Source organism: Mytilus trossulus, chromosome 10 (genome assembly GCF_036588685.1).
Source record: "Mytilus trossulus isolate FHL-02 chromosome 10, PNRI_Mtr1.1.1.hap1, whole genome shotgun sequence".
NCBI classification, from domain to species: Eukaryota; Metazoa; Mollusca; class Bivalvia; order Mytilida; family Mytilidae; genus Mytilus; species Mytilus trossulus.
Window position 1 is genome coordinate 35814515 of NC_086382.1, and position 13495 is coordinate 35828009.

General features: G+C 29.7%; 1 protein-coding gene across 1 annotated transcript; it reads right to left on the reverse strand.

Annotated features, from left to right (window-relative positions):
- Window positions 1–280: 280 nt before the first annotated feature.
- On the reverse strand, window positions 281–10183 carry LOC134686370 (serine protease inhibitor dipetalogastin-like). The gene is made up of 10 exons (XM_063546039.1): window positions 10167–10183; window positions 8477–8605; window positions 7048–7176; window positions 5840–5926; window positions 4886–5017; window positions 3937–4065; window positions 2847–2975; window positions 1606–1731; window positions 1079–1098; window positions 281–326 (listed from the first exon to the last, which is right to left on the reverse strand). Exons 1-10 carry the CDS (start codon window positions 10181–10183, stop codon window positions 292–294), a joined length of 933 nt encoding a protein of 310 aa, XP_063402109.1. The 3' UTR covers window positions 281–291.
- Window positions 10184–13495: the final 3312 nt, after the last annotated feature.

Below are 13495 nucleotides of genomic sequence, written 5' to 3' on the forward strand. Positions count from 1 at the left end.
AACAAAACAAGAAACGTAAACAAAAAAGATAAACAACAGCAACACACGACAAGTACTGGACAACAAGCTAATGAAGTCACATGTAAAAGATACATGTAATTGTCTCATTTGGAATCATACCTCATCTCGTATGACGATCCACAGTTTTAGTATTATCCATTGCAATCGTTTTAAGACAATAAAAAGACACCAAACATAACACAACACTCGTTAATCAAATACACAATAAATAAATAAATATAAAGTTAGTCAAAATTTATTGACAAATGCTAAGGCTTTCATCTGTTCCTCTTAATAACGTTTATGACCACCGTTATAACTTGGACCTATAACAGAAAAAAAAACATACATGTAGATACAATGTATAAATTATCCTATTATAAACACAATTATCTTTTAAAATACATTTTGAATATTTTATCATTTATCATTTCTTTCATCACCCAAATCCGCGTTGACATAAATATGTAAGACAATTTGAAAAAAATATGAGATAATTTCATACGATATACAATATGTTTGTGTATTTTCACAAATATTTTTACCAGCTTTTGCTTTCATTACGATATTTTATTTCTTTTCGAATTCGAGAATTTATTAATGCTTGTTTACGACAAAGATCTGATTCGCATATAAGTTAAAGAACATAGGTCGGGAACGAAAACGATCAATGTACGGAGTTTGTCTATGGGTATGCTAGTCTGATGACTACAGCAATTTACTCTCTATGCATACTTCACTTAATACCCAAAAAGGTTACATTATTTAACACAGTCAAGTAGTTTTGATGTACATTTGATTGTGTATGAATTTTCCCTACTTTTTAATTTATGAGAAAGGCATGTTCAAACTAGTGTATCATTACTGTTGTACAGTAGTATACCACAGTTCAATACTCATAAATCCATGGACATAAAACAAAATCGGGGTAACAAACTAAAACCGAGGGAAACGCATTAAATATAAGAGGAGAACAACGACACAACACTGAAATGTGACACACACAGAAACGGACCAAGCATCAGACAAAATCCCACGAGAATAACAAATATAAAATATATCAATAAACAATACTTACATGGGAAATATCTCTTGCCACTGGATAAAATAAAATAAAATAAAATATCAGTTATAATATTGATTTAGAAAATGCCTCTTTTGTAATGTTAGCTTTCAATCAAAACTTTTTTTACCGAGTAGGGCAGTATTAAATCACCGCGAAGTTGTATAAAAGGCGCAAAATGGGTTAATTTGCAGAATTGAAAAGAACGACTAAAGTTGAGTCTAAGAATGTTTCATTATCTTTATTACGAATCAATTGATCAGTGATTCGATTTGTCAGTATCTTAAACCCGAAAAGAAATGATTTAATTATCCCCCTATAGACAGTTGATTAATAGTCAGACCCTGATCGATAAATTTATGTATACTTTTCTTTTTTATCATTCTTGACGAGACTGAATTTGCACGAGAAAGGTTAAATGTAGAACAAGACAGTTGTGTCGTATAGACAACCACTCGGTTCGAAGATCATGCTAATACTAGTACTCCCTCTATCCTTTAGTGTTTTGTCGATAGTATATCTGGTTTAGATTATGAACTTACGAGCATTTGGCAAAACATTCATTCGTATATGTCTTGCCATAGGGTCCACAAACTTTCGGACCGCCTTCCTGGCAGTGTGAACATGGATCACAGGGACATTCTCCAGTACATTGTACGGTAGTTCCCCTATAACGAAAAAATAATTTGATTCAATACACATACATGTATAGGTCTATAATATGTTACAACACAGCATGTTTAAGGATAAGAGTATAATATGTCCCCAATAAATTCTGATCTTTACCATAGAATTATACGTTTAATAAATCAAATGTCCAATTTAAAACTTTTCTTGTTCGATTTAGGTAAATTCGTTGTAATCATAATATAAAAACACTATTTAATTAATAACTGCTTAACGCAAAAAAAAAATATCTCATCATGGATCGATCTAAATGATTTTAAATTGTCCTATTGTGAATAATTTGTTGATAATTTTCATATAACGACTGAAAGATATAAACACATGTTATACAAATTTTCTCATTAAAATAATAAAAAAAAAAAAAAAAAAAATACACGACCTTTAACCCAAATTCTAATTTCTAGCCTCAAATAAATCTTAAATCAGTTTCAAAATAACAAGCTTTTCATAACACTATTATATATTGATAGGGGAAAACAAAGGGACCAAAAAAAGCAAATCAAATACGGAGGTCAATTTGTTTGTCATCGAGATATTAGCCATTAAAAATGTTCTCTCTTGATACTTCATAGCTTTATCATTAACAAAGTTGATTTAAGTTCTCAAAAACTATTTAAAACTAAAAAAAAATTTATAATAGATATAGGAAGATGTGGTGTGAGTGCCAATGAGACAACTCTCCATCCAAATAACAATTTAAAAATTAAACCATTATAGGATATAAGACTTTCAAATATGGTTTATCATGATACATGTAAAATATTTATAAAAAGAAAATGGGTAAACATTTTAAGGCATTCAAAAGGGTAAAACCAGAGGATTCCGAAAATCTGACAAAAACCCTAAAACATGGCAAGCGAACATTCTTAAGGAATCTGAGCTATCACCAAATCATCAGACATGTATGCATTTCATTTGCGTTCAACACTTAGCAATCAGCAACATGTATAGTTGAATTATATCTAGATAAACTTTCATAAATACCAGCATTATTTATTGTTACGCCAGACGTGAGTTTTGTAAGTAAAAGACAAATCAGTGACGCTAGAATCCAAAACAAGTTAAAAAGACCAAAGAGCATTGAAGCTTTACTTACTTGCACATGGCATGACACTTTGATTCGTGTGTCTTTTTATCAGCACCACAAACTTTAATTCCGGTCTTTTCGCATCTCTCATGACAGGGGGCACAAGGGCAGTTTCCAGTACATTCTACGGCATTGTTACTAAAATATTTAAATATTAGTGAGCCAAGTTAAGATAGATCTGAATTTACAAAAGTTTAAACATCTGAATTATAAAAAAAAATGACGTAATTGTGTTCAATTGAAACCTAAAAACTTTGTTTTTCTATTTTCTATAATATACCTCAAATAGTATGTTCTTTGTATAAATTTGAACTCAATAAAACAAAACATGTGACTAATTTTATTTTTCTCCTTTTTGATTGCAGTTTTAAACGTAACTACCTGTTTCTGCCTTAACAACCTGTCTCTACCAATAAAACACACTGAACTTTAAATTTCCGTTATCTAATTATCGTTGCTATTTTGCAACTCCTTTTGGATGAATTAACTAGCTAACTTGCTAAAATATAGCAGTAAGCATCTTATCGTCACATACTCAAATATTGAGAAGGATAGCATCAATTAAAGTATCTACTTCAGTATCATGTACCTTACATCTGATGAATGTTTAGCACAATTAGTGAAATGATGAATGTTTAGCACATTTAGTGAAATGATGAATGTTTAGCACATTTAGTGAAATTATGAATGTTTAGCACATTTAGTGAAATGATGAATGTTTAGCACATTTAGTGAAATGAGCCTCACTTTCGTTTTATGATATTTGATTATTGAGTTGTAACTTATTACGTTTTTTTTTATATGAGAACATATTACCCAAGCTTAATAAATGCTCAAAATGCCATCGATATAAATCAATATATATTTTTAAAAAACAATCATCTGGATAATTTTTATATATCGCATATATACATGTATATAAAAATTTTCATAAGTTCAGTCCTGTTTTAAGATTGTTTACTCTAGATTGAGTTCAAGTTACTTGTATGTTGTTTATGTAAAACAAAATAGTAGTCATTTGATTACTTGTACAACTTTGCAGTCAGACACATGTTTATCTGAAGAATATATAGTGGTACTTTTCAAATGATGAACTTACGAGCATTTGGCATAACACTCGCTTGTGTATACGTGTCCATCAGCTCCACAAACTAAACCTGGTTTCGTATCAAGGCAATCAGCTTCACAGGAACAAGGGCAATTTGTAAGACATTGTATGGGAACTTTGCTAAAATGATTAAATAATAGTGAGCAATGTTAATATATAAATGGCTTTACCAAAGTTTTAAATCTGAATTAAAATTGACGTATTTTTTTTAATTAAAATTTAAAAACACATACTTTCTATTTTATGCATGAAACAGTATTTTCGTTGTGTATAATTTGAACACAAACCAATAAGCCATGATCCACTAGTATGTGGTTCTGTTTGGGGAAATCTTTTCTACTGGTTAAACAAAATGGTAATGTTATTTCTGTTATTAGATTGTCACGCTTTAATTGAAGTCCTCACATTGTGTTCTGGACATTTCGAGTACCTTGATCTTGCTAAATCATGAACGCAAGCATCATATCGATTAGATCTTCTATGAACTGTTGAGATTATTAATATCATTGAAAGTATTAAGCCTTTTTTTACTTCTCTATTCGTCATGAAACTTAATGAATGTTCAGCACATATTTAAGGATATTAGTTAACCTCCGTTGTAAATAACTTGAATACTGATTCGTTACACACTGCATATACAGTTTTTTAATACCATATCATTCTAGTTTTATGTATTTTAAAAATATGTCCGAAACAAACGAATGGATAACAGAAAACCAACCATTTGGGTACTTTTGATATACCTCATATATGATATTTTTCAAAGCGTAACTCAAGTTATATTATATTCTTTTGTGGATCAAGAAGAAGAAATGTATACAGTTTTTAATTAACAATATTTAATGTTTACTGCGTTTTTATCTCCTTGGAATTCTTTGCTATCAACCACATATTCATCTAAAAAATATATAAAGGTTTACATTTCAAATAACGAACTTACGCGCAGGCGGCATGACACTGACTGTCGTATGTTCTGTTATTAACTCCACAAACTGGATTTTTGACTTCTGGATGACACTTCATTTTAATACAGTCACAAGGACAATGCCCGTTACAATGTACCTCAACGTTTCTAAAATGTAAAAAATATCAGTAAATGAGGTTAATATAAATCCTGATTTAGCAAAGTTTCAAATCTTAAAAACGATGTATAAGGGAAATTTAGGAAACTTTAAATGTTTTCAATTGTATTTCTATTTTATGTGTGTATAATTAGAAAACAATAAAATTAACAAGCAACTATTTTTGTTATTTTCAATTTTTTATCCAATTCCTACATGTACTTTCTTAAGCTTGTATGTTTTTTTTTATAGCAAACCCTCTTTACTCTTAAACCAAATGGTTGTTGCTACTATATTTCAAGTATTCAAATTGTGCTTTGAACAAATTGAATACTGTGTTTTTTTCTAAAACATGAAAGTTATCGTTTCATTGATTGAGATCTTTAAGCAACTGCTGATATCAATAAAATAAATAAAATATTTAGTGAAGTGTAACTTCTCATTATATCACGAAACTAACATCTTACGAATGCTGAGCACAAATCGGTTAAAATAAGTTTACCGCAATTTTATTTACTTAAAAATCGTTTTGTGACATATATTAAGTTTTCTGTTTGCAAATCATTTTTGCTCTATATTTATCAATAATGTGTCTACAAAATATCAATAGATAATCAAATTAAAACCAATTATCTTCATACATTTGAATTATCTCATATATCATCTTTTTTAAAAGCGTTACTCCAGTTATAATATTAGGACGGAGAGGAAAATATGATTATTGTTTCAAGAATAAGACTAGCATGCATGTCATTTGGTTTTCAAATGTTGCTACGATCATGTGTTTATCTCAAAAATATAAATACAGATTTACTTGTAAATAATGAACTTACGCGCACTTGGCAGCGCACTTGGTGTCATATGTTTTGTTATCAGCACCACAAACTGGACGTTTGATCTTTGGACACTCGGAAACTTTCCTAAAATGTTAAAATATTAGAAAGCAAGATTTATATAAATCTTTAATTACCAAAGTTTTAAATCTTATTTTTGAAATTAACGTTTTTTTCATCGAAATATAGGAAACGAGACTTTTTTTATTAGAATGTTTGGTATGTATAATTTGTATACAATAAAATAAAACAATATTTTATTATTCTCAATTTTGATTTTATTTCCTACGGTCTAGTGCATTAATGGTTTTTTTCTGTTTTAAAACATCTTCTGTAGCCATTTAACTAATCTGTATAAATATAATAAACGGTACTTTATTATAATTGCCTCTATATTTCAAGTCCTAAATTGTTTCAATCAAGAACAAAACAGTTTAAATGTCACAAAGTTATACCAACGGGACCTTCTTCCTTTGTAAAGGGTACACTACGACTATCATAGGCATGGCACTTCCTGGCTATGGTTATATACTGACAGACTTTAAAAACATAAAACAAAGATTGTTGATGTTTTTCATTTAATCATGACTGATATTCCTTTCACTTCCTATAACACTTCCCGTACTTCTGTTTGATTAGAAAAATCAAGATTTGAGTTTCCTTAGACTAACAAACATCTTGACGTCGCACGAATTTCGTGAGGCAAAATTAAAAGCGCATATCTGATTTTTTTTTACATTTGTGTCTTCGTTAAACATATTCTTGAATCCATTGCGAACTTTTAATCAGTAAAAATGGTTGAGTTTCCTTTTAGTTATAAATGAAAAATGAAAATTTAAATAAATCATTAGAAATTTAAACACAGAATTTACCTCACGTTCTTTTGAAAACAATTCGTTATTACGAAATGTAATTAAAATTTGTTTTGTCCATAAATGGGTTCAATCTTTGAATCAATTTTAAGATTTTAGTCTCCAGTATATATTTTAATTGACATACTTATATCATCAACTAGGACTTTTTATATTTAACATAAAATACATTTGACTTGGTATTTATCAATTCATAAAATTTCACATATACTGTATTACAATATCAGTGTATTATAAACCCATTTGATAATGGAATAAAGGTTATTTTTTTATGATTGAACAAGACAATATTTGTTTTAAAATGTTAAGATAAAGAATAATAGGTATTTGTCTTACTTGCAATCCAAATGACATTTTGATTTATATGTATTGCCATCAATCCCACATACTGAATGATAATATGATCCGTGACAACCATCTGTGCAATCACAAGGACATTTTTTATAACATCCTATCTTGACATTCCTGCAATAATCGAATATGAATAAATTAAAAAAAATAAGTTTAGAATGAAAATGGGGTATACACCAAAGAGACAATAACCCGACCAGAGAGCAGACAACAACTGAATATCACCAATAGGTCTTCAAAAAGTCCAGCATTTGGAGGTGTTCCACAACTGGCCCCTAGATAAATTAGTTTACTAGCTCAGTAAAAAATGGATGTTGCATAATTTCCAAAACATGTAGATGAACTAATGTTAAAGAACATACAAAACTGACAAAGGCCAGAGGCTCTAAGCTTGAGACAGGCGAAAAAATGCAGCGTGGTTACACATGTTTTGTGACATCTCAGCCCTCCCCTTACACCTGTAGCCAATGTAGAATAAAGAAACTCACAGAAATACGCACAGTAAAACTCAATAAAACAAAGTTCTAGTCCGATGTTAGAATAAGTAATAAAAGAAACTAAGCAAAATGACAATACTGCATAAATTAACAAAGGACTACTAGCAGCTACTGACATGTCAGCGTCAGACCGCATTTAAACTGACAGATTATGTCTTCATCATACATTTTTTTACTATAAATACTTAGTATAAAAAAGAAGATGTGATATGACTGCAAATGAGACAACTGTCCACAAGAGACAAAAATGACAAAGAAATTAACAACTATAGGTCACTGTACGGCCTTCAACAATATACAAAGCCCATACCGCATAGTCAGCTATAAAAGGCTCCGAAATATTTAGGTTTCATAAACAAATGATTCAGGATAGTCATCCCTCAAACACAAGGTCATGCATTTCTTTTTCAATATATTGATACAGTGTATATCACAAAATGAGACATTGCATTAATGTGATGTCTAATTGCATATATTTTCAGTAGTAAAGGTTTTCATAAAACTAACAGACGATTCAAATGTAAAGCAATATTTTATTACGACAAGGTTGTACACCACAAGAACTAAATGTAAACATTAGTTAAAAACGTACTGTATCGTAAATTTTTAGCCAAAAGAACAGCACGTACTAAGTGATATAATGTCTACAAATATAAGAGATTGAAGGGTACATGCATAACAGTGAAAATATATTAATTCAATTGACAAACTGATAGCACAAACACGGTCTTCTAATATTTAACATAAACTACATCTGACTTGGTGTTTAACAATTCTTAGCATTTCACATATGCTGTATTCCAATATCAGTATATTGTAAACCTTTTTTATAATGTGATAAGAAAGCCTATTATTCATAATTTGAAGAATTAAATTTTTGTTTTAAAATGTAAAGATTAAGGAAGTATTTGTCTTACTTGCAATTAGCATGACATTTTGATTTATATTCCTGGCCATCATCCCCACATACTGGATGATAATATGTTGCAGGACAATTCTCTGCGCAATCACATGGACATTTTTTATTACATCCTACCTTGACTTTTCTGCAATGATAAAATATGAATCAATTAAAAAAGAAATGATAACGAAAATGGGGAATATGTCATGGATGTGGTCTTCATCTGGTCCCTTAATAAAATTGTGTACTAGTTCAGTGAAAATGGATGGCACATAAAATTCAAAACATAAAGATGAACTATGTTAAAGAACTTAGAACATTGACAAAAGCCAGATGCTCCTGACTTGGGACAGGCGCTAAAATGCAGTTGTGTATCAATATACATGTATATGTAAAAATCATAATCTGGTAACAATCTTCGTGAATGGAGACTTCTAAATTTTTTGGTTCTTATTTGGCCTTTCACATTTCACTTTTGAATACTCGATTTATTTTGGTGCCCTTTATAGCTTGGTGTTCTGCGTGAGCTCCATGCTGAAGGCATCACTTTGATCTATTATGGCTTACTCTTTCAAGTTGTGACTAGGATTTAGAGCTGTCTTATTTTTGCTCATTTCACATCTTCTTATATCTACTGAATTCTTATAAACAAAATAAAAATAAACCATAATTTTGAAAAGATTTTCATTAAAGTTAATCTTTTTCTCATTACGGTTCAGTTTAATATGACCATTATTGCTGTATTTTTCTTGACCATTTCATTATCTTTATTTCTACTATAACTCATCAACCATCGCATTTGAAATATTAGCAATATATTCAATAAACTCATCATATATACCAGGGCTAAATTTTGAATATACGCCAGACGCGAGTTTCGTCTTCAAAAGACTCATTAGTGACGCTCCAAGCCAAAAAGTTAAAAGGGCTTAATTTTGAGATACACATTTTTATCATACAATCACTACAGAATAACTTGTACGCCCATTAATTACTTTCACATTGAAAAAAATATTTTTGCTCTCATAATTTAAATAAACGTGCAGTATTTAAAAAAAAAACCGTCATATTCATCAGACGAGCAATTGTAACATAAACAAATGAACAAAGCACAAACCAATTCTTAAATGATTAAAATGTTGATCGAGTGTTACCCTTTTCTGCTTTCAAATATCACAATCCTATCCATATATTTTGAATCAAATTTATCTCTTAATACCACACATCAAATTGGTACATACACACTTAGAATTATTATTATTAAAAACGAATAATTATATGCATACCCCTTAAATGGTAATATTGAAAATTTGAAAAAAATGGTCATCTCAATATGATTGCATTGTTTGTTTTACGCTTCATTCAAAAAGAAGAGCAGACCCTTACTTTATCAGTATATTTTAAAAGTATATGTGTAGGCGTTGAATTTTATTTACCTTGAGAAATACATGCATGAAATATAAAAATTGCTTGTCGATAACAAATTCAAATAATGACAGCTGTCTCCAAATTAACAAGTAAATGCATTATTTGTTCATTTAAAAGTACATAAAATATGTTTTTTACAAGTTAATAACTCCGCAAAAGAATTTCCATATAAAGTAGACAACATGTCTGTGTAGTTACTGTTCTATAATATGGATAATAGACAGGTAATAGTACATTCACTCCCCCATAGTTACTAAAAATATCAAATATACTCTTACCTTTCAAATTCCGACATAGTTGATCAATTACAAGGTAACAACTTTGTTCCAACCTCATTGATCTTATATAGGAAATACATTTAGCATTGTAAAAGTTCTTGCATAAGCGAAAAGACTACTTTGTAAAAAAAATATGTCCGTACAGTGTAAGCAAAATTATTGGCAACCTAGATAAAAAAATAAATGGGAATTTCTGAAGAAAAGAAAAACAACATGTAACTATGCAATAGAAATCAAAAATATATCTGTATAGGATTTGGATATTTGTGTTCATTTGAATGTTTTTAAGACGGTTGAATATCTTTTTCTGTTTGTATTCTTATTGATGGTAAAATTTGATGAGAACCATAAATAAGTTTGTCATTTCAAACGTTAACAAATAACTGGTAAGAGATTTAGGTCAGGTCGTCTTCTTTATTTTGAAATTATTGTCTCATTTTATCAAAAAAACATTACAGCGTTTTGCATAATGCTTGTGTCTAATTGTACGCCACAAGTTATACGTCACTAGGTGTACTCAAGCTGAACTTATGGCGTTTTCAGTTATACATTTAATTAAAACCGCCGTGGTGACTATGAACATGTTTACTCCCTTAAATTATCAAGATTATTCGTGTAATCTAAAAGTCTAAGAAGGGAAATAAAATAAAAAAATTTTCAAACAAACTTTACCTCAATGATATGTCTGCAGGTCCAAAATAAGGATCTCGGCTTTTTGATGAATTTTAATATTTTGTCATTCAGTCAATTTTCTTACTGTAATATGAATGAAGTAGTCTATGTTAGGAATGGGCACTGTTACTGATTCATGCAAAACTATCTGTTAGTCTAGACATATCATAAACTCTACCCAAAACTATAGGTGAAAAGACCCCGTGCATTTTTCGACTTATCGAAAGCTTCAAAATCATTAAACAAACCATAAAGAAAGTTAATCACAACTCATTTGTATTTTACAGGCAAGTTACAAATTTACAAAAGCATCATTTGAAGCATAGTTTAAAAATATTATATTAATTAACAGTTGTTTACTAGATAGAAGCTTATATAACACAAAAATTCAAGATGCTTACAAATTATTCAACTTCTGGTTTTCAAACTGTGTAAGTGTTGATAAAGTTCTTGCAATGACACGAACTATTGCGTCAACCGCCTCTTCATATTTTAGATCAATCACTCTATATTTTAATAGGTTAATAATCAGAAGCATATTGTATCATTTCTTATCATTGATAAGGTTATATTAATAAATTAACTGTTTGAATTTTAGAAATACTAAGGCTTTTCTACCTTAGGCATATATTACCTTAGCTGTATTTGGCAAAACTTTTAAGAATTTTGGTCCTCAATGCTCTTCAAATTCGTACTTTATTTTGAATTTTTAACCATTTTTGGATTCGAGCGTCACTGAGGAGTCTTTTGTAGACGAAACGCGCGTCTGGCGTATATACAATATTAAGTCCTGGTATCTATGATAAGATTATTACTTATGCGGCATGAACTTTGTTTAATGTTCAAGTTCGCCCGGTGACCTATGGTAATTAATGTCCTTGTCATTTCGTTCTGTGGAGAATTGTTTCATTGGCAAGCATACCACATTTTCGTTTTTATAATAATATCGATATTATCAACAGTATGATAAATCAAATGTTGAAACTCCAACTCTTGCAAATAATGTTTAAGATATAACAAAACTTTGTTTTCACAGCCCTATACATATATTTACAATCAATTTAAATCTTTAAAACATACCTCTCCTTTACAAGAAAACATTAAAAATGAGAAGGCATAATATTCTACATGCACTTAAAATTTTCATGTTTTAAAATGAAAAAAAAGTTTAATAAGGAACGGGCATGTCAATATAATTACATTTCATGTGTTCAGTGGTATTTGAAATGCTAGAGCATATGAAGATTTTATCATTTTAATGTATGTTTGTATTGATCGCACATCATAATCGATATAATGAAACAGTTTTTTTTGCAGTGTTTTAAGAAATGATTTTACCTTGTTGTCGCGCATTATTTATGAAACATTCAAGGTTTTAAAAGGGCAAATTTTCTGTATAAAGTCAATGATTATGTTGAATTTTGAAGGCCAAACTTTCTACAGCCATAAATATGCAAGTAAAAGATTAAAAAACTATACCAATATGTAACGGCATGTTTATGAAATTATAGCAAATCTATTGGTCAACAAATTTTTAATCGTTACTGCAACATAATGAACATAAAATATCTGACATTTTCTTCCTACCCAATTTACCCTTATACATTTTTACGATGTGGACTGGTCATTGTTATTGAATCGTAGGTAACCTTCAAACTTGTTTATGCTTTTCATACATGACTGTTGATTAATTAATACGTGCATGAATGTGTACGGTAACTAAACAATAAACTTCAATCTGGACACTGGACGAGTCAATATTATGTTTTATCAATAAAAGTTAAGGTATGAAATGTAAGAATTGCCGCTTCTTCTATTTTCACAAATTGTTCGAAATAAACAGTTAAAAGATTATTTTTTAAAAGCATATTGTGGAGACAAAAGAGAAAGTTTACAAATAAGACGTTTTGTTCCATTAAAAACGTCATTTTCTTAAGAGAAATGCCGAAATATAATTTACGCACGACTACGGCAGGTAAAATTATTATTTATCATAACAAAATAAAAGCATTTTTCAAAAGTCAATACGATCGTTTTAAAGTCAATTTCGTCTACCTCACAAAATCTTTCTAGGCACTATAGCTATAAAACCAAGTTTACTCCTCCATTTTCTACATAATAAAATACCTGTACCAAGTCAGGAATATAAAACATCTGATCGATTCGTTTGATGTGTTTAAAATTTTGTTTTTGCCATTTGAGAAAGGACTTTCATTTTTCCTTGGATCTCAGTAATTTTGTTAATTTTCTATTTTGTAACTTGGAAGATCATATTTAAGTGTTGAAATATTTAATGGTTATTTATAGGAAAAATTTGGTATGGAGAAGAACATGTAGGAATCATTTGAATGCAAGCTAATCACTTATTCAAATAATAACAGCTGGATATACATTTACATACAAATCCATTAATTGTTACATGGGTCTATCGAACATGTTCTGCTACAAATTGAAAAAACGTAATATGTTAACATGTACTTTTCACATGACGCAGTCAGCATTTGGTGAGGTAACTGATCTTTAATGTGGATAGTAAGAGTGCATTCACTTTCTGCCAGACACTGCACATAACAGATGTACTCTTGCCTGTTTATTTCTTATATACTGAATTAAGCACAGGTTACCACGTTAAACAAACCTCATTGATCCGAAATATG